Below are 26458 nucleotides of genomic sequence, written 5' to 3'. Positions count from 1 at the left end.
ACAACCACTTCCATCTAGAAGGACAAGGGCAGCAGATACACGGGAACACCACCCCTGCAAGCTCCCCCCCAAGTCACTCACCATCCTGACTTACAAATATATTTTATATTCAGTGTCATTGGGTCAAAATCCCGGAATTCGCTCCCTAAGGGCATTGTGGGTCAACCCTCAGCACATGAACTGCAGCACTTCAAAAAGGCAGCTCACCCCCACCTTCAGAAGGGCAATTAGGGATGGGCAATAAATGCCAGACCCAGCCAGCAGCACCCTGCCCCGCAAATGAATTTTGAAAGTTGGACAGGGTGGCTGGAGAAATGGTGCTGAACCTTCCAACTCCTCTTTCCTCCCAGCCTTGCATGTGAGGATTATTAATAAAAGAATCGTCGGGCTGGAGACACGTTATGATGTTGATGTGCTGAAGGCCTACAAGAAAAGCTTTGCTCTCTTAAGGCGGGAGTATCTGTGGGTCCCGAATACCTGCGACTGTCCCCGAATGGTCGAGATGAAGCAGTACGTGGTGATAGCACGCCGACATGTGAACTATGAGCGGACACTGAACCGGGTTCTGCTGGGGGCAGACAGCTTTGTCCGAAGGTACAGGCCTCGGGAGGATAGACTCATGAGGGGCCTGGATGGGGAATGTGAGAAGTGGGGATACCAGCTCACAGTTAACAGACTTGGATAAGTATCAAGCCAGCCTCAGTGGGCTCTGTGAATGCTCCGGTGACTGTCTGCAGACTGGGTGTGAGGGACGGGGGTGGGAGGAGGCAGGGGAATGCAGTAAGGTCTCTGACACTTTACAGCAAACAGGGGATTAGGTGGGACGCTTGTCTCAGACACTGCACGCTCTCACAGAGTTTGCTGCTGCTCTATACAGCAGAGATGCTGTGAGCCAATCTGATCCATGGTTTTGGACGGCTCTGCTGGCTCCACATAGTGTCTAAAACCCAGTCTTTGGGTGACTCACACACTCCAAGCTGTGTTATGAGTTCAATTGTTTTTGGCTCTACCGGAAACTTAGAGGCAGAGGGCGGATATTTTGAACACACATCAGCTCAGTCTGGTGAAAGGCAGGCTCAACAGATTGGGTTACAACTGATCACTCTGATTGGTCACTGTGATTCATCAGTGCGTTCTCTGCAATTGATCGCTATGATTGCTCACTGTACGTGATTGTTGCAATCAGTGTGATTGGTCACTGCGACTGATCATTTCTTGATCACTGTGATCACTGAAATTGATCACTCAAACCACTGCGATTGGTCGCTGGATTGATAACTGCATTAGCTCACAGTGATTGATCATTTTGTAATCACTGTGATTAATCTCTGTGATTGCTGTTTGGGTTGTGATTTTTCAGCTTGGAGTGGCCCTTAAATCACTGACATTACAGAAAGACTTCAGACAGAGAGGATCCCAGATATTTGAGCTTCAGAACAAACCCATGGGTTTACACAATAAGGTCACCTTCTGCGTCATATGAATCTACTTTCAGGACCAGACTGATGAGAAAAAGCTGGCCACTAATGACTGAGCTGAGAGATTGGGCCGCTCTCACATTCTCTCTCTCTCTGTATTTTGATCTCATACTGTCAACTGTGGTAACACCACTGTCAGCCATGTTCTGTGCGTCTCGCCCACCCAATCCAGAGTCACGAGTTCTGGGTTCAAATCCCTTCCAGAAACTTGAACAGGCTCAGAAGTAAAATACTGTTGGAGACACTGTCTTTCCAATAAAATGTTAAGCAGACATCCCTTCTGCCCTCTCAGGTGAAAGTGAAATATTCCACAACAACATGTTGAAGGATAGTGCAGATCTCCCTGATTGATAGCTATGCTTCAACTCATAATCTAAAACTGACTGAAGGGTCTAGACCTGAAAGCCTTCCTGCTCCTGAGATGCTGCTTGGCCTGCTGTGTTCATCCAGCTCCACACCGCGTTATCTCGGATTCTCCAGCGTAGCCTCTGCAGTTCCTACTGTCCCTCTCGAAAACAACAAATACTGGAGAACACAGCGGGCCCAGGCAGTATCCATGGAGAAAGAGCAAGGTAACGTTTCGAGTCGACAATAAAGAGTCATTTGACTTGAAATACTAGTTTGCTTTCTCCCCACGGATGCTGCCAGACCCTGCTGTGATTTCCAGCATTTTTATTTGTTTTTGGTACAAATTCCAGCATCTGCAGTAATTTGCATCTAAAACTGAGTATGGGAGCTTGCTGAGTCTTTTCTACATTGTCACAGTGACCCCTACACTTCAAACAGAAGAGAACATTGGTTATAAAGCACTTGGAGATGGTCTCCCCATTATGGGAGACACTTCACCCACTGGTAAATCACAGTCCATGGAAATCCAGGTGATTTCCATCGATCAGAAACCTCTTGAAAATGACATATGAACAACAAATGACAAAGTGAATCAGCAGCAAAGGTGTTGCAAACCCTTTTTAAAATGATAAACTGTAAATGTTAAACTGCACAGCCCATAACTAAACCCTCACCCAATGACTGTACCCTGACGTTGGACAGAATCACAATTTCAGAATTCTTAATTTCGTGGTGAGTGAAGGAGCAAGAGAGAGGGAGGAATGAGTGCTGCCTGAACACTTCAGGGATATGAAAGAACTTTATTCTGTTTCATCAATCTTTTTGAAACAATCTGTTAATTTTGCCACAGAAATGAAGTTTTAAATGGTGACAGTTTAAATTTAGTTATGCTGTATTAGAGGTTAAATATATAAATTCATATATAAATATCTATGTATAGCTCAGAATATATTGAAGTATTTATTCAGAAACATGTTTGAAATCAGTAAATAATAGTGTTGCTGCGCAAATGTCAGAGATATTCAAATCAGGATCAACTGAGGGAGGGGTCGAGGGCAGAAACAGAACTGCAGAGGGGCAGGGGGAAAGGGAGGGAGAGAGGGAAAGGGGCAGGGAAGAGGAGGGGGCAGAGGGAGAGCAGTGGGGGAGACAGGGAGATGGGGAGAGGGGGAGAGGGAGACAGGAGAGGAGGGGGGAGAGGAGTAAGGAAGACAGGAAGATGGGGAGGGGGGAGAGGGGGAGAGGGGCAGGGGACAGAAGCAAGGGGAGAGGAGGGAACAAAGGGGGAGGGGACGGGAAGACAGGGAGATGGGGAGAGGGGCAGGGAAGAGGGGGAGAGGGAGAGGGGGTTGGGGGAGGAGAGTGGAGGAGGGGGAGAGGGGGACAGTAGGGCGAGAACAGGCCAGTTCGAATGCACCAACAAATTCCTGACCTGAGATTTTTCATTCTGTGCTAAAATGTCGCATTCTCCAATTTTAAACTTAAGTCTATCATGTACCAGCAGGAAAGAATTCAATAAATCCATCAAATTAAAAATGTTGTGTTTTGTTTTTGTCTGCACACATTCTCCAGTGAGGACAAACAATCTTTAAATAATCTCTATTCCACTCCCTTTTCATTGGAGAAGTGAAGATTTTTGCCGCACTCAGTTAAAGAGGTTGAAAAGTAACATTGTGACAAGTTATTGATTCCTGAAATAACGAGGGACCAATAGCAGGAACTTTCATTGTGGGCACATTTAATATAATCCATTTCAAACTCTGCATAAATGGGGCTTCAACCTGGGTCTCCTGGTTCAGAGGCAGAGACACTACCATTGCGCCATAAGAGTCCTAAGCCCAAACTTGTCAAACTTAAGAACATTATGTCCAATATTAGAGGTGAATCTGTGATTGGATAACACTTGCTAAGCAATCCTGATGTTGCTGAAAATGACATGAGCCACTGATTTAAGATTATAAATTGGGTTTGCAGTGTAGTTCACTGAAGTTTCATCTGTTTACTTACAGCGCTGGTCATTTTCAATCAATCAAAAGCTTAACAGTTAACTCGAATTAAGGCAAAATTCCTCAGATGCTCAAAATTTGAAAAAAAACCACAGAGAAACTCAACATGCCTGATAGCATCTGTGGAGAGAGGAAAACATGAGTTAACATTTCAAGTGCGGTATGACTCTTCTTCAGATCTGAAACATGTTGGAAAATAGGACTTTTTAAAATACTTTTGGCATGGGTGGAGGAGTCCATTTCTCTAAGTCAAAGACATGCCTATGATTGCCAGTTATGCCTGAGGTTTTTTGGATATGTGGAACATTCCTTTCTCCAGTCCTCCTCAGGATCCCAACAACAAATCTTTCTACGTTGCATCGCCAATGCATTTGATGTTGCGTCCTGCTCTCACCTAAAATTTGAAACATTAATCAGTTTTGTTGCCAATTTACATCTTTCTCCTACCTTCAGCCTGGTCCAACTTGGACTCTTCCCTTCCTTGACTTGACTGTTTCCATTTCTGGGGTAGGCTGTCCACGAAGATCCATTATAAGCCCACTGACTCACACTGTTACCTCGATTACATCTCTTCCTTCCCTGTTACCTGCAAGGATTTTGTTCCGTTCTCCCGGTTTCCCGATCTCTGTGGCATCTGTTCTGATGTTGCCGCCTTCCACTGGGCTGCCTCTGACATGATAGCCTTTATCCTCAAGCAAAGACCACACTCCCATTGTGGTTGACAGGACCCTCAGTCTTGTCTGCACTTCTGCTCTCACCCCTTCTCCTTTTTCCCAGAACAAAAAACTCTTACTTTCTACCCCACTGATCTCTGCATTCAAAGCATCATCCACTCCCAATCTTCCCTCCCCTCTGCTCGTCTGTCAGCATTTGGCAAGGTTGACAGCCTCCGTCACAGCCCGGACACCCTCTATCATTTCAAACATTTCCTCTCTTTCCCATAGTAGCTACACTCATCAATTCACCTCCACCCTCCTCACTGTCCAAGGGCCTAAAACATACCTTCCAACTGAAGCTATGTTTTACTTCTACTTCTTTCAATCTCATCGACTGTATTCATTGTTCACAATACGGTTTTCTTTACATTGGCAAGACCAAATGCAGACTGGGTGACCACTTTTGCAGAACACCTTCGCTCTATCTATAGGAATGAATCTGACATTCCAGTTTCTTGCCAGTTTATTAAATCACCTTGAATAATGAAATAATTCCACTTGACCTCACTTTTCATGCCCCTGGGCTTTGCATTCAAAGGATCATCCCCTGCCACTTCAGCCAACTTCAGCAGGATTCCACTACCAAACATATCTTTCCCTGGCCTCATCATTATTTTTCCATGACACCATGGTCTACTCCTAATGCTTCCTCATTACCCCATGACACCTTACCATGCAATTGTAGAAGATGCATCACTGTCTATTCACCACCTCCCTCCTCATTGTCCAAGACTCTAATTATGCCTTCCAACTGAAGTGCACTTCTACTTCTTTCAATCTAGTGTACTGCATTCACAGCTCACAATAGTTTCATTCACCTTAAAAAGATACCCCCTGGTTTTGAACTCCTGTGCCTTAGGGAAAAGATCTTTGCTGTATGCCTTATTTACGTCCCTCATAATTTTCATTGACAGGACCAAACATAGATTGGGCGACTGTTTTGCAGGACAACTCCGTCCTGACTGTAGGAATGACCCTGACCTCCCAGTTGCTTACCATTTCAATAAACCACCTTGCTCTCATACAAACACTTCTGTCCAGGGCTACCTGCAATGTTCCAACAAAGCAGCACATAAGCTCAAGGAATACCGAATTCAATTACTTCAGAAATTGACATCAATGTCCATTTCTTTTACCTTCACCTCCACACACAGCCATGTTGTATTTATGACTTCTTTACTTTGCACTCATTAGAGAGAATCAGTTCTTTCTCTTTCACATCATAATTTACATAATTTTGCATTTCATGTTTTCTTTCACAGCCCCTTTGTCTTCTGCATCGGTACCTGTATACCATCTGCCCTTTTGGTTCTTATCTGCCTTCATCAAAAGGACTTAAATAAATCTATCTTCCAACACCTTTTTACAGAACCTTTAGTTGTCAAGAAGTGATGTCAGACTTGAAATTCTAACTCTGTTTTTCTCTCTCTACAGATACTGCCTGACCTACAAAGTTTCTCCAACATCCTCTGATTTTATTCCTTGACAGTTAACTGTTACAAACAGAATTTTAATGAGTAATGTATTGAAGGGTGGTGGAGAACAAGCAGGAAAGTGAGGTGAGGCCAAGATAAGATCAGCCATGATTGTATTAAATGGCATAGCAGGCTTGAGGGGCTGAATGACCTACTGCTGTTCCTAGCTCTTAAGTTCTTATATTTCTGGTACATTCTCCATGGCGACATCCCTACAAAGCAGAGTCAAACCAATCTGAACCACTTTCTCATTCAGTATAAATTGTTGTTCCCACTGAGATTTGATATTCTTGCAATTACTAGAGTCATAGAGTCATACAGCATGGAAACAGACTCCAGTCCAACTTGTCTATGCTACCCAGATATCTTAAATTAATATAGTGCCATTTGCCAGCGTTTGGCCCATATCCCTCTAAACCCTTCCTATTGATGTACCCATTCAGATGCCTTTTAAATGTTGTAATTGTACCAGCCTCCACCACTTCCTCTGGCAGCTCATTCCACACACCCATACCCTCTACATGAAAGCCTTACCCCTCAGGACCTTTTTAATCTTTCCCCTCTCACCTTAAACCTATGCCCTGGGAAAAGACCTTGTCTACCCACCCTCTCCATGCCCCTCATGATTTTACAAACCTCTGTAAGGTCACCCCTCAGCCTCCGATGCTCCAGGGAAAAATAGTCCAGCCTAATCAGCCTCTCCTTATAGCTCAAACCCTCCAACCCCGGCAACATTCTGGCAAATCTTTTCTGAACCCTTTCAAGTTTAACAACAGCTTTCTGATAGCAGGGTGACCAGAATCAGATGCAGTGTTCCAAAAGTGGTGTCAACTGCAACATGATTTCCCAAGTCCTATATTCAGTGCATTGACCAACGAAGGAAAGTGTGCCAAATGCCTTCTTCGCTGCTCTGTCTACCTGTGACTCCACTTTCATGGAAATATACACTTGTACCCCTCGATGCCTTTGTTCAGCGACCTCCCCAGGACCCACAAGATGAATAGCTTCCATGTCATGCATCTCTTTTACAGCATTACTCACAGCTGTTTGTGTAAAACACCAGGACATGTGCAGCTCTGTTTGAGAGTCGTTGTCTGTGTGTCCCTGTCTATGAGTGTCTTGTGTCTATGTCGTGTGTTTATGTGTGTATCTGTGTCATTGTCGAGTCTGATTTTTCATTTGAAACTGATTGAATCTTTGAACTCGTGGGCTCTGGACCCTGAGCTCAGCATCCTGGGGACTAACTCCAGTCACCAAAGTTCAGTGTGGTGTCAGTGGATGAACACATGTTCAAATCCCACTGTTGTATTTTAGTTCAGCAGGAAATCTGCTGTTGTTCCCTGATAGCAAAGGTTGTGGGGTGTGATCAGGAAACTCCAGCTTTGCCACCAGTTCATCAAATATGAAACATTTCAGGAATGTGAAGGCAGGTTATTTAACAGCCCAGCAGTTTAACAAGTAACCAATGGAGAATTCTGCTGGTGCATGTAAATATCTGCTCTCTGAAGTGGATCTGAGTTAATATGACAGTGAACAGATAGGGTAATCAATTACACAACCCATCCATTGGAATATCGGTCACTGAAGCCCAGGCAGAATCAACCACAAAAGGGGAGGAAGAGACTGCTGGACATGTATATGGTCACAGAAATTCGAGGGTGCATACATGAGGATCAATGGTCGGCAACAACATCGTGGGCTGAAGGGCCTGTTCTGTGCTGTACTGTTCTATGTTCCATATTCTAAGAGGTAGGGAGAAGTTGGGTGGGGGCAGGAACGGAGGAACTGGGAAGGGGGTGGGGAGGGAGAGAAAGAAAGAGCTAGAATAGCATTGACGGGGCAAAGGGGGAGTGAAGGGATATGAGGGGGAGTAGTGTAATGGGGAAAGGTAATGATGGAATTCGGAAGGACAGCAAGGAAGAGTGCGGAGGCAGGGGAAGGAAGGAAAAGGAAGAGTTGAATAAAGTATTTAGCCCTGCATATTTAGCAACAGGAGGAGGCCATTCAGTCCCTCAACCTATTACACAGGAACAGGAGGAGGCCATTCGGCCCCTCAAACCTGTTACACAGGAACAGGCAGTGACCATTCAGCCCTTCAAAGCTATTAGACCCAATCAAGAGTTGTCCAGTCAGCTCCTTCGACCTATTCTGTGATCATGTTTTGTTATTTTGTGTTTTTAAGCATAGTTGCCATGGTCATGGACATCCTTAATCTGTTCAATTCCTTTGTTCCTTTGTGTTTTTTGAGGCATCGCATTCAGATTTTGGGGGCCATCACTCTCCCAACATTAGAAACTGCCCCTCCCCGGGAGGCAGCCTTGCTCATCGATCGTACCTCTGGTAGTAAATTAAATATTCAGGTGTTGTCAGGAAACCTTAAGGTGAGCATGGGGTGGCTTTTACACAAACCCAGGGAACGGAAACAATACCAAAATGCATGATTACTGCATTTATGTCGTGCCTCCGCATACCCAAAGCCCAACATCATTCCGTTATCCTCTGAGACCCTGCTTAAAATCCACCTCAATGACCCAGCTTTTGGTCAGCTCAAATATTCCGTCACACAGGCTAGCAGTTATAGGCTTTGGTTGCTTGAGCTCCTGCTGACATGTTAAAGGTGCTATAGAAAGTGAAGTTGTTCAGGCCTCAGCCAATATCCCCTTCACCGTTTCAGAAACAATCACAGGCCAACTCGCTCATCGATTTACTCACTGGAAGGACATAAAGAACCAACTCACATTTTCTTTAGGAATGTCGGCCTGGTACTGCCTCGCTCCTACTTTTCTCTCATCAGTGCCCCAGGGTCTTGCAGAGCCATATTTAAACCTGAGCTGGTCAAGGAATGGCAGAAATTGGGGTGTGGGTCTGTGCTATTCCTTCGACTGCCTCTGGGTGTATAAGATGGGATCTTACTCCCGTGCCGTCTTCCCTGTTGTCACTCACTCAGCCCTGTTTTATTGGCACCAGTGACCATTGGGATGCCAAGTGATGACAGAACTATTAGACCACTGGGTGCTTCACAAGTGAAACTGCTCCAGTGTGAGGGGTCAATAGCCAGTGTGAGGGGTCACAGCCAGTGTGAGGGGTCAATAGCCAGTGTGAGGGGTCACAGCCAATGTGAGGGGTCACAACCAGTGTGAGGGGTCACAGCCAGTGTGAGGGGTCATAACCAGTGTGAGGGGTCATAACCAGTGTGAGGGGTCAATAGCCAGTGTGAGAGGTCACAGCCAATGTGAAGGGTCAATAGACAGTGTGAGGGGTCACAGCCAGTGTGAGGAGTCAATGGTCAGTGAGGGGTCACAGCCTGTGTGAGGAGTCAATGGTCAGTGAGGGGTCACAGCCTGTGTGAGGGGTCAATAGCCAGTGTGAAGGGTCAATAACCAGTGTGAGGGGTCACAGCCAGTGTGAGGAGTCAATGGTCAGTGAGGGGTCAAAGCCTGTGTGAGGGGTCAATAGCCAGTGTGAAGGGTCAATAACCAGTGTGAGGGGTCAATGGTCAGTGAGGGGTCACAGCCTGTGTGAGGGGTCAATAGCCAGTGTGAAGGGTCAATAACCAGTGTGAGGGGTCACAGCCAGTATGAGGAGTCAATGGTCGGTGAGGGGTCACAGCCAGTGTGAGGGACCAATAGCCAGTGTGAGAGGTCCCAGACAGTGTGAGAGGTCCCAGACAGTGTGAGGGGTCACAGCCAGTGTGAGGGGCCAATAGCCAGTGTGAGAGGTCCCAGACAGTGTGAGGGGTCACAGTCAGTGTGAGGGGTCAATAGACAGTGTGAGGGGTCACAGCCAGTGTGAGGAGTCAATGGTCAGTGAGGGGTCACAGCCTGTGTGAGGGGTCAATAGCCAGTGTGAAGGGTCAATAACCAGTGTGAGGGGTCACAGCCAGTATGAGGGGTCAATGGTCGGTGAGGGGTCACAGCCAGTGTGAGGGGCCATTAGCCAGTGTGAGAGGTCCCAGACAGTGTGAGGGGTCACAGTCAGTGTGAGGGGTCACAGTCAGTGTGAGGGGTCACAGCCAGTGTGAGAGGTCCCAGATAGTGTGAGGGGTCACAGTCAGTGTGAGGGGTCACAGTCAGTGTGAAGGGTCACAGCCAGTGTGAGGGGCCAATAGCCAGTGTGAGAGGTCCCAGACAGTGTGAGGGGCCAATAGCCAGTGTGAGAGGTCCCAGACAGTGTGAGGGGCCAATAGCCAGTGTGAGAGTCCCAGACAGTGTGAGGGGTCACAGCCAGTGTAAGGGGTCACAGCTAGTGTGAGGAGTCTCAGTCGTGTTAAGGGTAATGGCCAAGATGCACTCTGAAATAGAATAAATCTGATAAACCAGCAACATCTGAAAATGGGAAGATTTTACTAAACTCCCTACTTGAAGCTTCAATATTGTTCGGGGCAATGATTGATTCGCAGAGAGTAAAGACCTGGCCCAAACCCAATGACAAACTGAGGCCAGTGCAGCAGGTTTATTGAGAATGTTATAATGTTCAGGTTATTGAATACAGCCATTTACCGTGGCCCAGTTTGAAAGCTCTCGTTAAGGATAGAGAGTTCTTGGAGCAAAGCGCAGCCTCAGCAGATTCCCATCTCCAGATTCTGAGCTTTGAACAATTACAGACAGATTCCCAATCTCTATCCATGTGCTTGCAAGAGTGTTAGAGTTGGTGTGACCCATGTAAACACTAGAATCTATCCCATTGTATCGTCAAGTGATAGAGAATTAATCAAAGGGCTGCCTAGAATTACAGGTCTGCAAAGAAAGCTCCGGAAAATCCCAGCTCGGAGACTGACAGTTGATACGGTTGTGACCCTGAGGTGGGGGCCAGTCCTGTTCCTGGCAAGAAAGACATGGAAAGAGGCCATTCAGCTCAGTGTGCCTGTGCTAGCTCCTTGAAATATCAATCCAAGGAACTCCACTCGCCTGCTTTTCCCCCATCCTTTCCTTCAATGTTTATCCAATTCCCTCCTGAATGCTCCTGTTGAATCCACTTCAGGCAGGATGCATCAGATCCCAATCCCCTCTATCCCTGTAGTTCTTTCCCCATTCTCTTCCTTCTGTGTCCTTGAGTCACTGGAAACAGTCTCTGAACTAGGGTCAGCCCAGGCCGAAAATGTGAACTCTGTTTCTCTCTCTGCAGAGGCTGCCATACCTGCTGAGTTTCTCCAGCATTTCCTGCGTTTGTTTCTGATCTTCAGCATTTGCAATTCTTTGTTTAATCAAATCAAAATTTGCTCAATCACAACCTGTTGTCATTTGCACCCACTTGTTTAAGGAAGTTCTTTGTTTGCTTCAGGGGTCACACACAGAGAGTGGGGCTGGAGTCATGTGAAGACCAGATTGGCTCAGTAGGATTACAGATTCCCTTCCCCAAAGGATATTAATCAACAGGTTGGGTTTAGGAAAAGCAGGAGATCCAGTTGATTCTTCTGGTCAATTCTCGTGCTGCCTGATGTATTCAGTTTGATTTTGGAGACTGTTCTGGTGGGATTTGAACTCTCGGAATCGCCTGAACAATGTTAGAGTCACAAGGCCATCGTATCCAACTGCAGAGATGAAATCCAGAACGACCTCAGGCTCACGTGCTGTTGCCTTGGTGTTTGTGAAAGGAAGCATCAGATTGGCTTCTAGAAGATTCCATCGAGCTTGCTGTTGCTTCTGAAAAAAAACCCCACAGTTCCCAATGCCAGAGCATGCTACCAATCCTGTACAGCATTCCCAATCCCGGAGAGTGTTCCCAATCTTGATGAGCTTTCCCAATCCTAGAGAGTGTTCCCAATCTTGAGAAGCATTCCCAATCCTGGACAGCGCTCCCAGTCCCGGTGAGCATTCCCAATCCCAGCGGGTATCCCCAGTCCCAGAGAGTGTTCCCAATCCTGGAGGGTGTTTCCAATCCCAGAGAACATTCCTAATCTTGAAAAGCATTCCCAGTCCCGACAAGCATTCCCAATCCCGACAAGCATTGCCAATCCTGGACAGCGTTCCCAATCCTGATGAGGGTTTCCAAACCCAGAAAGTGTCCCCAATTCTGAAGAGTGTTCCCAATCCTGGAGAGTGTTTCCAATCCCGGAGAACATTCCCATTCCCGGGAAGTGTTCCCAATTCCAGTGAGAATTCCCAATGCCGGAGAGGGATGCCAATCCTGGCAGGTAGCTACCTCACATGGACCGCACGGCGTCTCTCACTGTCCACACAGCAAGGTGGCGCCAGAAGGATCAGCAGGTAGAGCAGGAGACACAGCCAACAGGAACAGCTCTTCACCCAGAATGTGGACCAGCTCCCCTGGGAAAACACCGTCTCTAGTGTGGCAGACTCATAGCTGGAGCCATCGCCCAGGGACAGACACACAGACAGAGAGACAGAGACAGAGAGAGGAAGAGAGTCAAAAGGGGAGAAAGAGAGAGGAGAGACAGAGATTTGAGGGGGGGTGCAGAAGAAGTAAGAGACAGAAGGAGGAAGAGGCAGGAGGGGGAGATTGGAGGGGGTGAGAGATAGGAGGGGGTGAGAGAAATGGAGACAGAGAGGTGGAGAAAGAGGCGGAACAGAGAACAATGGAAGGAAACAGAGACACGCAAGGAGAGAGAGGGCGGGTAAGTGAGATGGAGGGAAAGGGAGACAAACAGGTGAGAAAAACAGAGGGAGAGAAAGAGAGATGAAGATCATTCACAATGACATTAGTGTAGCCTTTTACAGAAAATTTCAGAAATACTCTGCAAACCGTTTTAAAATGTTGAAATGTAATTACTGTCTGGGTCTTTTGGTGTCCTTATTGAAAATAATAAACAGGAACAAACTCCAAACTCATTCAACAAGAACTAAATCAAAACTCATTTGAAAGCCAGGTGAATTGGGTTCAGCCGGCATGTGCTGGCAGTCTTGCCCTTACTCTCAGCACCTCCCTGTCTTCTTTCCAATATCGGTTTGGTTAACTTTCCCTTCGGTTACACATCATTCCCCTTGAGTGGTCCCTGTGGGATCCTGAGTGGATGCCACTGTGACTGTCTGGAATTGATTAACTACCCCAACCCCAACCCACACATCTCCCCACTATTGGTTTCTGCTGTCACCGTTGCCATGGATATGGTATATCATTCCATCCCTGCCCAGGAATCCAGGCTAATTGTTGGCAGGGAGCTGGAGAATCCCTGTTAATTTCTCAATGGAGCCTAAACTGAATTTGCTATAACTTGCCATTTCTGGGAGAAGGTGCTGCCTCTCGCTGAGATACAATCCCATTGCACAGTCCCTCTGCCCCGATGCCTCTAGATAGACTGGGAGGGTATACACAGGCAGCCTGTCCATGGTCTCACAGACACTCCCGACTGAAGACACTGAATACCCTAAAGTCAGGGCACTGAGGGTGAGTGCATCGCCGTCTAGGGGTGGCTGCTGTCAGCTCCGAGTGGATCTCAGAAACCCAACCATAAAGGCTCAAATGACCCAGCCCTCACCCTAAATACTCCTCACCCCAAACACCCCTCATCCCAAACACCCCTCACCCCAAACGCACCCCTCTCCCCAACACCCCTCACCCCAAACACCCCTCACCCCAAAAACCCCTCATCCCCAAACACCCCTCACCCCAAACGCACCCCTCTCCCCAACACCCCTCACCCCAAACACCCCTCACCCCAAAAACCCCTCATCCCAAACACCCCTCACCCCAAACACACCCCTCACCCCAAACACACCCCTCACCCCAAACACCCCTCACCCCAAACACCCCTCACCCCAAACACCCCTCACCCCAAACACACCCCTCACACCAAACACCCCTCAGCCCAAACACCCCTCACCCCAAACACATCTCACCCCAAACACATCCCTTACCCCAAACACCCCTCACCCCAAACACCCCTCACCCCAAACACACCCCCACCCCAAACACCCCTCACCCCAACACCCTTCACTCCAAACGCCCCTCACCCCCAACACATCCCTCACCCCCAAACATCCCTCACCCCAAACACCCCTCACCCCAAACACCCCTCACTCCAAACCCCCCTCACCCCAAACACCCCTCACCCCAAACATCCCTCACCCCAAACACATCCCTCACCCCAAACATCCCTCACCCCTCACCCCAAACACCCCTCACTCCAAACCCTCCACACCCCAAACACATCCCTCACCCCAAACATCCCTCACCCCAAACATCCCTCACCCCAAACACCCCTCACCCCAAACACATCCCTTACCCCAAACACCCCTCACCCAAACACCTCTCACCCCAAACACATCCCTTACCCCAAACACCCCCACCCCAAACACCCCTCACCCCAACACCCCTCACTCCAAACGCCCCTCATCCCAAACACATCCCTCACCCCAAACACCCCTCACCCCAAACACACCCCCACCCCAAACACCCCTCATCCCAACACCCCTCACTCCAAATGCCCCTCACCCCAAACACATCCCTTACCCCAAACACCCCTCACCCCAAACACCCCTCACCCCAAACACACCCCCACCCCAAACACCCCTCACCCCAAACACCCCTCACCCCAAACACACCCCCACCCCAAACACCCCTCACCCCAACACCCCTCACTCCAAACGCCTCTCACCCCAAACACATCCCTTACCCCAAACACTCCTCACCCCAAACACCCCTTACCCCAAACACCCCTCACCCCAAACACACCCCCACCCCAAACACCCCTCACCCCAACACCCCTCACTCCAAACGCCCCTCACCCCCAACACATCCCTCACCCCAAACATCCCTTACCCCAAACACCCCTCACCCCAAACACCCCTCACTCCAAACGCCCCTCACCCCAAACACCCCTCACCCCAAACATCCCTCATCCCAAACACATCCCTCACCCCAAAAATCCCTCACCCCAAACTCCCCTCACCCCAAACACCCCTCACTCCAAACCCCCCTCACCCCAAACACATCCCTCACCCCAAACATCCCTCACCCCAAACATCCCTCACCCCAAACACCCCTCACCCCAAACACACCCCTCACCCCAAACACCCCTTACCCCAAACACACCCCTCACCCCAAATACCCCTCACCCCAAACACCCCTCACCCCAAACACCCCTCACCCCAAATACCCACCTTCAATCTGTTCTTAGACTTACTTGAACCAGTTGGTCAGGGTCATCATGACATAGAGTGAGGCCAAGAAGAACACAAAGTGGAAGGAGGAATAACTGTAGGTCACTTGGTCCCTTTCATCATGGATCACCTCCTGGCCTCCGGTCACCTCCACTTCGCAGCTCGGCAGTTCCCCGTCCAGGCAGCAGAAGCAACACGACGCTTTCTTGAACTCGTATCGGTAGACACGGACCATCCACGATGGCCCAAACACCTTGGCCAGGTAAGAGGCTTCATTGCAAGCGAACAGCACGCAGCAGTACATGACAGCAGCTCCAACGATGGCAATCGTCCTGCCCTCAGCCCGAACGCCATCCTCCGTGACACTTGGGGAGCACACACTGATGTTCTGGCCCTGATACTGCACAGTCTCTGGGGGGCGGCTGGACAGGGCGGAGAACGTCAGGTACATGACGTAGCAGCTGATGATGGAGGCCTGCAGCAGACTGCTGTGGGGCTGCCTCTCCTGTACACACTGACTCCGGGATAACACTGAGACCACGAAACACAAGCTGATGTTCAAGATGAGCAAGGCCTTGTTGACCAGGCAGCCTGCAGGGTGAGTGTAGAACTTGTACATGAGTGAAAACGCAGTCACTGCCATGGCATAGAACAACAGGGTCACGGCCAGCACAGCAAGACTCCACCACTTCCCATGTGCGGCTCCTGTCATCCTGTCCGTAAGGAACGGCCACAGTAAGAGCCCTGGCTGAAACATACACCAACACCATCCACATCTCAGGCTGTTCCCAATTCACCCTGAGCCAGAGGAGGCAGCTCATTCACCCAGAATTATCCAGCTCCCAGGACAGGGCTCAGACACAAAATGAACTCCCTCTACACTGTCCGCCACAAAACACTCCCAGGACAGGGACAGTACGGGGTTAGACACAGAGTAAAGCTCCCTCTACACTGTCCCCCATCAAACACTGCCAGGAAAGGGACAGCACGGGGTTAGGTCAAAGGTAAGGTCTCAGTGAAGTCAAATTGCAAGATTTCTGACTTCTCGAGCCTCCCTGAGAGTGACTGTTCTCCTATTGGTGACGGTCGTTCCAGGTCCTGAGCTCTGGAATTCCCTTCCAGAACCTTCTGGACTCTGCGCCTTTGTTTAAAGCCCAGCTTCGAACTAACCATTCTGTTTGGCAGTCCTTTAGGGGAGTGTTCCTATGGGCTTGCTGACAGAGTGTGTCCAGTTATTGGTTGGGGTTTGCAGTTCCGGAGGCTGGTCCGTTCCCCCTGATACACTGGCTCTGTAGCTGGAGTAGCCCTGTCCCTGGGCCTTACCTTAGGGGGACCCAGTCCACTGGCCCACAGCAAGTTCAGCCCCAGGCCACTCTCTGGAGCCGGGGTTGTGCTGTTCTGCACTGTCCCTGTGCGATCAGCGATGGAAATTCTGCCTTATCCTGCACCATCAGGGAAGGGGTTGCTAAGTGGGCCACGGGACATTAACCTGAGAATTGAACTCACCAGTTCTTGTTCCAGAAATGTGCAAAGACACTGATGAGGGAAAGCTGCATCAGAATGAACAAGAGTGCTCCAGTCACACCGACGTATCGCCAAACTGTGCTCCACCCAGTAGCAGCAATGGTGAGGAAGAGAGATAGAAGACAAAGTCCAGATATCAGTCAGAAATTTATCCGTGAGACACAGGTGAGGAATGCTAGAGGAATCGTTCAGAACCGAGGGGTTCTGCCTGACAGACATCTCGCGGAGCAGCAGGGACATTGTTCTGATTGTTTAATTTTCAGCCTTTGACAGTGAGTTTACAGATTCAGTCTCTGGATGCAGAAACCCTACAGAGCCACAGAGAGTCAGGAACCCTGGGCCCAGATCCACCAGAGTCCTTCCTGAGCCCCTCCCTCACACTCCAGCTCACACCCCACTACAGAAAGGCTCCCAGAATCCTACTTCTGGAGAGAAGTCCACCGAGATGCACCAAGACAAATTCCAGTCACTGTCTCACTAATTCATTACCCCCTCCACTCACTCACTCGTTTGTTGCTCACCCTGAATGACTGAAAGAGGATGAGACAGAGTAATGTCTGTTAGCGCTGCAGCCTCTCAGCGCCAGGAACCTGGGTTCGATTCTGCCCTCAGGCGACTGTCTGTGTGGAGTTTGCACATTCCCGTTGTGTCTACGTGGGTTTCCTTCCACTGTCCAAAGATTTGCAGGTTAGGGTGGATTGGCCGTGGGAAATTGCCCAATAGTGCCCAGCGATGTGCCAGTCTAGGTGGATTAGCTATGGGAAACGCAGGGTTATTAGGGAAAGGGTAAGGGGGTGGGTCTGGGTGGGATGCTCTTCTGAGGGTCAGTGTGGATTCAATGGGCTGAATGGCCTCTTGCCATGCTGTACGGGTTCTCTGAGCAGCAGGGCAGGGCTGGGTCGAATCTGACAGAGGTAAACAGCAGTTACAGGTGAGAGGAATGAAAAAGGTGGCGTAGAGGGGCAAATTTGGTTTCAGTTGTGGGGATTTCTTGCCATCTGGTGGTTGCTAGTTGATTATACACCAGCTTTAACATCCAATCTCATGTCAGACAGAAACAGGCCATTTGGCCCATCTGGTTTGTGTGGGAAAGGGGAAATGAGCCCGAATTCCTGCTCCTGATCACACCGCAGTTACAGCTGCTTTACACAAGGGTAGCGACCAGGACCAGAGTCAATCAGGTCAGGCTATGAGGCACCTCACGGTTGAATATTCTGTTGCCACTCACGATCTCAGTGTCATACATGAAGCAAAACCATGAGTGTGGTTTACTGGAGGCTACCTCTGGAGGAAATGATCGGAATTCTCACTCACCGTGCAAAAACGATTCATTGGGAATAAAAAACGCAGCAGTAGAGATCCCAACCAACACCAGGAATTTCACAAACCAGAACCTAAACCGGAGAGTAACAGCACAGAGTGAGTAAAATGGAGACAGAGTAACGTAGTGAGTGAGAGAGAGGGAGAGAGTAACAGTGAGTGAGAGAGAGAGACAGACAGACAGAGACAGAGTAACAGTGAGTGAGAGAGAGAGAGACAGAGTGAGAGAGACAGAGTAACAGTGAGTGACAGAGAGAGAGAGACAGAGTGAGAGAGACAGATTAACAGTGAGTGACAGAGAGAGAGAGACAGAGTGAGAGAGACAGAGTAACAGTGAGTGAGAGAGACAGTAACATAGTGAGTGAGAGAGACAGAGACAGAGTAAGTGAGTGAGAGAGAGTGAGAGAGACAGAGGCAGAGTAGCCGAGACAGAGTAACAGTGAGTGAGAGAGACAGAGGCAGAGTAGCCGAGACAGAGTAACAGTGAGTGAGAGAGAGAGAGAGACAGAGCAATAGAGACAGAGACAGAGTAACAGAGTGAGTGAGAAAAACAGAGGTGCAAAGTGAGTGAGAGAGAGAGAGACAGAGTAACAGAGTGAGTGAGAGAGACAGAGGAGCTGAGTGAGAGAGAGAGAGTAACAGAGTGAGAGACAGAGAGAGGAGCAGGTGGACATTGCATTCTAAACGGCAATGCGGTGAGACACAGGCATCGGGAATGTTTGACCAAAAAGAGCTGGAAACTTCGAAACGTGGAATTTACAAACAAACAGGGAAATGTACTGTGTTCCGGATTTTGGGACCACGGAAACTGTGATCCATTCCGAGAATATAAATCAGGTCAATATGGAGCAATCAGAGATAATGGGAACTGCAGATGCTGGAGAATTCCAGGATAATAAAATGTGAGGCTGGATGAACACAGCAGGCCAAGCAGCATCTCAGGAGCACAAAGGCTGACGTTTAGGGCCTAGACCCTTCATCAGAGAGGGTCTGCTGCGTTCATCCAGCCTCACATTTCAATATGGAGCAATGATTGGTCAGTAGGTGAGTGGATTGGCGAGTGAGTGAATGGACTGGTGAGTATCTGTGCAGTGATCGGTCAGTAGGTTTTGGTCACTGTAACTTGGTGTGGGGTGATATTTTTGACTTGGTTTGAAATTGTTAAGCGTCTCTCAGAGGCACAGTTTCTGATCATTCAGTTACCCGTTGTGAATCAGGGCTCTGAAATCCCGACTGGACTTGACGTTGAAGAGAATCACACACAATAGCAGGTAGAAGCAGGCTGTGCCGAAACACACTCTGTACACTGCCGAGTATCCGATTAACATGTCACAGTCTGAGCCTGGCTGCAGCTGCTCACAGAGAGACCTGAAGAATGGCACCTACAGCAGAGAGAGAGAGAATCAAACTGCCGATTGTACAGACAGGCTCAACGTCAGAAACGGGACAAACATCAGCTATTCGTGCAATGCCATCTACTCAATGGGAGGCAATGCCTTGGTCCCCTAGTGTCCTCGCCTGAGTGCGGCAGTTCCATGGTCCAAGGCAATGTGCTGAGGGACGCACTGAAGGTGTGTTCTCTGAGGCCTTTCTGCCATTATGTTAACTTATAGAGACCTTGTACTTTCTTCTGGAATGAAGATAGTTTCTTGTCATAGTTAGCCCATGTTCCAACCCTTGCATTCAGATTGAGACACATAAGAATAAAAAGTGGCTCAACTGTGAAAGGCGATATTTTATATCTTTTCTGTGCTGTCCAAGAGGGCTCTTTTGTAAGGTACTTACAGACGATTTAAGGTTAAACAGGAGATAATAAGAACTGGCGATGTTGGAATCAGGGATAACACAGGGTGGAGCTGGAGGAACATGGAGCTCCACACCTTATTTAAGACTAAATAATATGTTTGCAAAAGAAAAATTCCAACCAGGCTAAATATCCCTGACCCAGGAAACTGAAACAACACGGTAATTAAAACATATTCAACAAATCTGCGAGGGTGAGAGATCTCAGAGTGAGGGAAGATTATTCAAACCATTTGTCTGGTTACCTCTCAGTGCCATGTGCACTCTCCTCGCATCAGTAACATTGCCCCCACTCCCGCACACACCCATTTACTCCTGCACTACGTACACTCTCCCTGCATCAGTAACATTGTCCCCACTCCCACACACACCCATTTACTCCTGCACTACATACACTCTCCCCGCATCAGTAACATTGCCCCCACTCCCGCACACACCCATTTACTCCTGCACTACATACACTCTCCCTGCATCAGTAACATTGCCCCCACTCCCACACACACCCATTTACTCCTGCACTACGTACACTCTCCCCGCATCAGTAACATTGCCCCCACTCCCTCACACACCCATTTACTCCTGCACTACATACACTCTCCCTGCATCAGTAACATTGCCCCCACTCCCACACACACCCATTTACTCCTGCACTACGTACACTCTCCCCGCATCAGTAACATTGCCCCCACTCCCGCACACACCCATTTACTCCTGCACTACGTACACTCTCCCCGCATCAGTAACATTGCCCCCACTCCCGCACACACCCATTTACTCCTGCACTACGTACACTCTCCCCGCATCAGTAACATTGCCCCCACTCCCGCACACACCCATTTACTCCTGCACTATGTACACTCTCCCCGCATCAGTAACATTGTTCCCACTCCCACACACACCCATTTACTCCTGCACTACGTACACTGCCTCCTATTGAGGCGGAACAATTGAACACTGAGGGTGTGAAAGATGCTAAAGTGAACTCATGAGGATGGATCCCTGGACAAGATGACAGGGATAGGAAGGAGAAAGTGAGGGCCCGCTGTGACTTTCCCGGAGCGGTGTGGACAGACAAGGTGCAGAGTGGGTTCCAGGCTGATATGAGCCAAGAGAGTGTACCTACCCTGTCTTTCATTGACTCTGCGACTGTCCTGGAGAGCAGTAGGCAACATCCAGTGGAACTGACAATGTGATACAACGTGTACATCAACCGGGACCCAGTGGAGACTTTAATTCCCGGCAGGAACGGACAGCACAGCGAGCAGGGTGAAGGGCCGCAGCAGCAGCTAATCTGAGAGAAACAAAATGGAACAGTTATCCACCCACAGGGGGCAGCACTCTGTACCCACAGGGGGCAGCACTCTCCACCCACAGGGGGCAACACTCTGTACCCACAGGGGGCAGCACACTCCACCCACAGGGGGCAGCACTCTCCACCCACAGGGGGCAACACTCCGTACCCACAAGGGGAAGCACTCTGTACCCACAGGGGGCAGCACACTCCACCCACGGGGGGGCAGCACTCTCCACCCACAGGGGGCAGAACACTCCACCCACAGGGGACAACACTCTGTACCCACAGGGGGCAGCACACTCCACCCACAGGGGGCAACACTCTGTACCCACAGGGGGCAGCACACTCCACCCACAGAGGGTAGCACTCCCCACCCACAGGGGGCAGCACTCTCTACCCACAGGGGACAGCACTCTCTACCCGGCCCGATCTAATGCTGTCCCAACTAGAAATTCCATTTTAGACGCCCAATGTCCCCCATCAAACTCTCCCAGGACAGGGACAGCGTGGGGTTACACACAGAGTAAGGCTTCCTCTACTCTGTCCCCCATCAAATAGTCCCAGGACATGGCCAGCATGGGATAAGATATTGAGTAAAGCTCCCTCTGCACTGTCCCCCCATCAAACACTCCCAGGACATGGCCAGCATGGGATTAGATATTGAGTAAAGCTCCCTCTGCACTGTCCCCCCATCAAACACTCCCAGGACATGGCCAGCATGGGGTTAGATACAGAGGAAAGCGTCTCTACACTATAATTGCCCTCTCTGTGATCCGAGGGACACGCGACTGTCTTTTGCCAGTGACACCTCCTCACAAGGAACAATATTGTGACAGTCCCCCCAGTCAGTAGCTTTAGGATCATAGGTAACAAAGTGTGAAGCTGGATGAACACAGCAGGCCAAGCAGCATCTCAGGAGCACAAAAGCTGATGTTTCGGGCCTGGACCCTTCATCAGAGAGGCTCTCTGATGAAGGGTCTAGGCCCGAAACGTCAGCTTTTGTGCTCCTGAGATGCTGCTTCGCCTGCTGTGTTCATCCAGCTCCACATTTTGTTATCTTGGATTCTCCAGCATCTGCAGTTCCCATTATCTCAGCTTCAGGGTCATGTTTGTTCAGTTGATGCTGCAATGTGTTGATGATTAATAGCAGGATAGTAACGAGTTCGCGGTCTCACCCACTCCACGGTGAATCGCCAAAATCTTTTGGACTTTGACAGCCAGAAGGGACCCCGCAACCCATTCCAGTTTGTAATGAACAGACAGGCTCGCAGAATGAAGCTGTCTGAGACTGAGTGAGTGGATTTAAACTTCCGGCACATTGCTCTACAATACAATCAGTCTGTCGTCCCATGCTTGTAGCTTTATAGCTCTGCTGTAAACAAGAGAACACAGGCACAGGTGCAAATCCCGCTACGATGGGAGGCTGACTTCATGAGAGCTTGCAATTTCTGGATCAGAAAACTGGGATGTAAATTTTCACTGTGTAATTTTGACAAATACTCTTCAAAATGAGAAATCTCCCATTGTTAACAAATTAGGGTGAACAACAATATTCACATGGGATTAACTCAATGCCCTCTGAAAGGATCTGGCAAGTAATCTAGTGAGGTCTCGCCTATCTGGGTGAAAAACACAACTAGCTCCAATAACTCAAGGGGCTGTCTCTGTAAACCGAGTCGAACTCGGAGTCTGCTCCATTAGGGTGATAAACACTGGGGCAGAGAAGGCACAGATTATTGTAATCAATTCTTACCCACACTATTAAAGTTATTTCAGTCACAATTTGGAATTCAAAGAATTAAACCCTGCCCCGAAGGGGCTGACTCTCACTGGGATACAGATCCGAAAGGGGCTGACTCTCACTGGGATACAGTTCCTGAAGGGGCAGACTCTCACTGGGATACAGTTCCTGAAGGGGCTGACTCTCACTGGGATACAGTTCCTGAAGGTGCTGCCTCTCACTGGGATACAGTTCCTGAAGGGGCAGACTCTCACTGGGATACAGTTCCTGAAGGTGCTGATTCTCACTGGGATACAGTTCCTGAAGGGGCTGACTCTCACTGGGATGCAGTTCCTGAAGGGGCTGACTCTCACTGGGATACAGTTCCTGAAGGTGCTGATTCTCACTGGGATACAGTTCCTGAAGGGGCTGACTCTCACTGGGATGCAGTTCCTGACGGTGCTGCCTCTCACTGGGATACAGTTCCTGAAGGGGCTGACTCTCACTGGGATACTGTTCCTGAAGGTGCTGATTCTCACTGGGATACAGTTCCTGAAGGAGCTGACTCTCACTGGGATACAGTTCCTGAAGGGGCTGACTCTCACTGGGATACAGTTCCTGTACAGACTGACTCTAACTGGGATACAGTCCCTGAAGGTGCTGACTCTCACTGGGATACAGTTCCTGAAGGTGCTGACTCTCACTGGGATACAGATCCTGAAGGGGCTGACCCTCACTGGGATACAGTCCCTGAAGGTGCTGACTCTCACTGGAATACAGTTCCTGAAGGTGCTGACTCTCACTGGGATACAGTTCCTGAATGTGCAGTCCCTCACCGGAGGGACTGTTAAGTCATTGTACCGTACAGAGATATGTTCCAATTTGGGTCTGCTCTAGAAGGGGCATTTACCAATGAGACAGCGGGTGTCAGCAATGAGTTGATGCTTATGAGAAAATTGTCACAGAAATAAATTGAAATCCCAGATAACAATAAAAGTTATATTTATATAGCACCTTTTACAATCAAGTTGCAAAATGCTTTAGGACCAATTCATTGTTTCTTCAAGTGTAATCACTGCTGAAATGCAAGATAGTGATGGGCTCAGTCAGTGGTAATCCTCTGACAGTTCAATGCTCCCTCACCACTGACTCTCCAACAGTGCCCGCTCCCTCAGTACTGACCCTCCGACAGTGCCCACTCCCTCAGCACTGACCCTCTGACAGTGTGGCGCTCCCTCAGCACTGACCCTCTGACAGTGCGGCGCTCCCTCAGTACTGACCCTATGACAGTCTGGTGCTCTTTCAGCACTGACCCTCCGACAGTGTGGCACTCCCTCGGCACTGACCCTCCAACAATGTGGCACTCCCTCAGCACTGACCCTCCGACAGGGCCCACTCCTTCAGCACTGACCCTCTGACAGTGCAGCACTCCCTCAGTACTGACCCTCTGACAGTGTGGCGCTCCCTCAGTACTGACCGTCTGACAGTGCCCACTCCCTCAGTACTGACCGTCTGACAGTGCCCACTCCCTCAGTACTGACCCTCTGACAGTGCAGCACTCCCTCAGTACTGACCCTCTGACAGTGTGGCGCTCCCTCAGTACTGACCCTATGACAGTCTGGTGCTCTTTCAGCACTGACCCTCTGACAGTGTGGCACTCCCTCAGCACTGACCCTCCGACAGTGTGGCACTCCCTTGGCACTGACCCTCCAACAATGTGGCACTCCCTCAGTACTGACCCTCCAATAGTGTGGTGCTCCTTCAGCACTGACCCTCCAACAGTGTGGCACTCCCTCAGTACTGACCCTCCAACAGTGTGGTGCTCCTTCAGCACTGACCCTCCGACAGTGTGGCACTTCCTCATCACTGATTGTCTAAAAGTGAGGTGCTCCCTTAGTACCTCACAGTTTGATGCTGGATCTCACAGACTGAGCCCAGACCTGGGCAGCAGTTGAGGATCTTCATCTACAAATGCTTAAAAGGTTCAGGCAGGACTCGCACTCACAGGCAGGCAGCTTGGCTTTGGCCAAAGCACTGGATGGCTATGGGAACCATTCACCATCTTAATCCTCAATTTCACTACTTGCCAATCTTACTATGAATACCTCTGCAATCCACCATCCGACACATTTCCCTCCTCTCTCACATCTCTCTGTCTTCTTGCTGTCCTCTGCCTCTGCTACCCAGTTTCTGCTCCCCAAAACCTGCAGCCTTGCTGCTATCCTGCAGCCCGAGTCCTCCTAGGAGTAAAACAGAATTTCCTCTCCAGGTTACTGCTTACCTGTGCTCGGACACTGCTCTCACACATGCCCCCACCAATCGTGCAGCTCCAGGGTCAGGGCACCCACAAGTCAAACGAGGCCCTCATCACTGATGTGTTGGCTCTTTCGCAACAGGCCATACAGTTCTGGTAATCCCAACACCATGCTGCAGCAAAGCGACTCCAAAGCAAAGCCCACACTCTGTTAAAAATTAAATTTTTAGCTTCAATATTGACCAGCAACTCCAGATGACAAAGGCTTCCTGGCTCACCAGGTTGTATACAGTGTGGGCAGAAGCTGATCTTTCAGCAAGAATGTCAAACTGTGTCGAACAAGCATTAAGACAGAGATTAGCTGCAAATCCTCTAAGGCTCCTTAAACCATCTTAACATATGGAAATAGAACCTAGGACAAACATTTTAACCCTTCAGTACAGCAATGGCCTGGAGGTTGCTAAATGTACACCTCAGGAAGGATTCAATCTGCAATCTCGTTGTGCTCCATCAGTTTGCACTCATCCCACCAACGGGCATTTTCCAGCTCCTTTCTCCAGTCCATCAGCATTGACGGTGTCACATCAGATTCAGGCAATAAGAGTCAAATTGGACAGGAATCTTGCACGATAATTGCGTTTAAAATTTTAAAAAGGCTGATTCCCAGTCTTTCTATTGCTCGATGAGGTCATCTCTCCTTTTCAAACTCACTCTCAGGATGTGTGTGCCTCTGGCAAGACTTGTATTTATTGCCCACGAAGTAGTTGTGAACTCCTGCAGTCTGCATGCTGTAGGTACACACACGAGGAGGGTGCATCAGGTTACTGACACAGGGACAGTGTGAATGACAATATAATTTAAGGCCAGGATGCTGTGAGGCTCAGAGGGGAACCTACCGGGCCACCTCAGGCACTTGCTGTTACAGCTGTGCCAGTCGATAACACTCTGCTCTCCAGGTTATAGGGTTTTGGGATCAAGTCCCATTCTAGGATGAACGCAAAAAGCAAAAAGGTGACACACTAGTGCAGTATGGACAGAGTTCAGGAAGATCCCATGGCTATTCCAAAGAAAATCCGAGGAGTTATCCCAGAATCTCAGGCCAATGTTCAATTAACACTTCAGGAAAGCTCATGATCATTATCACTTCTGTATGGGGGATCATGTTGTGCCTATATTGGCCACCACTTTTCCCACTACTACACTTCAAACACTTGGGAAACACTTTAAGATAATTGTGGGAAAGGCTATATAAATTTAAGTCATTTGGGGTTTTTTTTAAGAGGTCACTGATTTGGAGTGTGCTGTTGGAGCAGTCTTGATGAGTTACTGCAGCGCATCTTGCAGATGGTAAACACTGCTGTCATTTTGCCTCAGTGATACAGAGAATGTTGAAGATGGTGGATCTGGTGCTAAACAAGTGGGCTGCTTTGTCCTGCAAGTTTTGAGCTTCTTGAATGTTGT

General features: G+C 49.1%; 2 protein-coding genes across 6 annotated transcripts in view; one reads left to right on the top strand and one right to left on the bottom strand.

Moving 5' to 3' along the window:
• The window catches only part of adamtsl5 (ADAMTS like 5), a 127992-nt gene extending 125018 nt beyond the window's left edge, over positions 1 to 2974 (top strand). For all 5 annotated transcript variants that reach the window (XM_059640173.1, XM_059640174.1, XM_059640171.1 and 2 more), the window contains one exon: positions 351 to 2974. In XM_059640173.1, the coding sequence (XP_059496156.1) occupies positions 351 to 685 (335 nt within the window). In that variant the 3' untranslated portion in view covers positions 686 to 2974. The remainder of the gene's footprint in view (positions 1 to 350) is intronic.
• A 178-nt stretch (positions 2975 to 3152) lies between these two features.
• On the bottom strand, positions 3153 to 25301 carry serinc4 (serine incorporator 4). The gene is made up of 7 exons (XM_048520936.2): positions 25025 to 25301; positions 20853 to 21020; positions 19130 to 19308; positions 17921 to 18000; positions 16589 to 16682; positions 15106 to 15795; positions 3153 to 12326 (listed from the first exon to the last, which is right to left on the bottom strand). Exons 1-7 carry the CDS (start codon positions 25049 to 25051, stop codon positions 12161 to 12163), a joined length of 1404 nt encoding a protein of 467 aa, XP_048376893.1. The 5' UTR covers positions 25052 to 25301; the 3' UTR covers positions 3153 to 12160.
• Between the last annotated feature and the right edge of the window lie 1157 nt (positions 25302 to 26458).

This window comes from Stegostoma tigrinum, chromosome 36 (assembly GCF_030684315.1).
Source record: "Stegostoma tigrinum isolate sSteTig4 chromosome 36, sSteTig4.hap1, whole genome shotgun sequence".
NCBI lineage: Eukaryota > Metazoa > Chordata > Chondrichthyes > Orectolobiformes > Stegostomatidae > Stegostoma > Stegostoma tigrinum.
This window is presented reverse-complemented; position numbering and strand designations above follow the sequence as displayed.

Bases quoted from the DNA above. Each gene is read 5' to 3' on its own strand.
- serinc4 (XM_048520936.2), bottom strand. From the start codon at position 25,051: ATGTGTGAGAGCAGTGTCCGAGCACAG. The intron at 15,796-16,588 runs GTGAGTTCAATT...CCTTACGGACAG, and splicing joins CATTTCTGGAACAAGAACTG to GATGACAGGAGCCGCACATG. The intron at 12,327-15,105 runs GTAAGTCTAAGA...CGATGGCTCCAG, and splicing joins ACCCTGACCAACTGGTTCAA to CTATGAGTCTGCCACACTAG.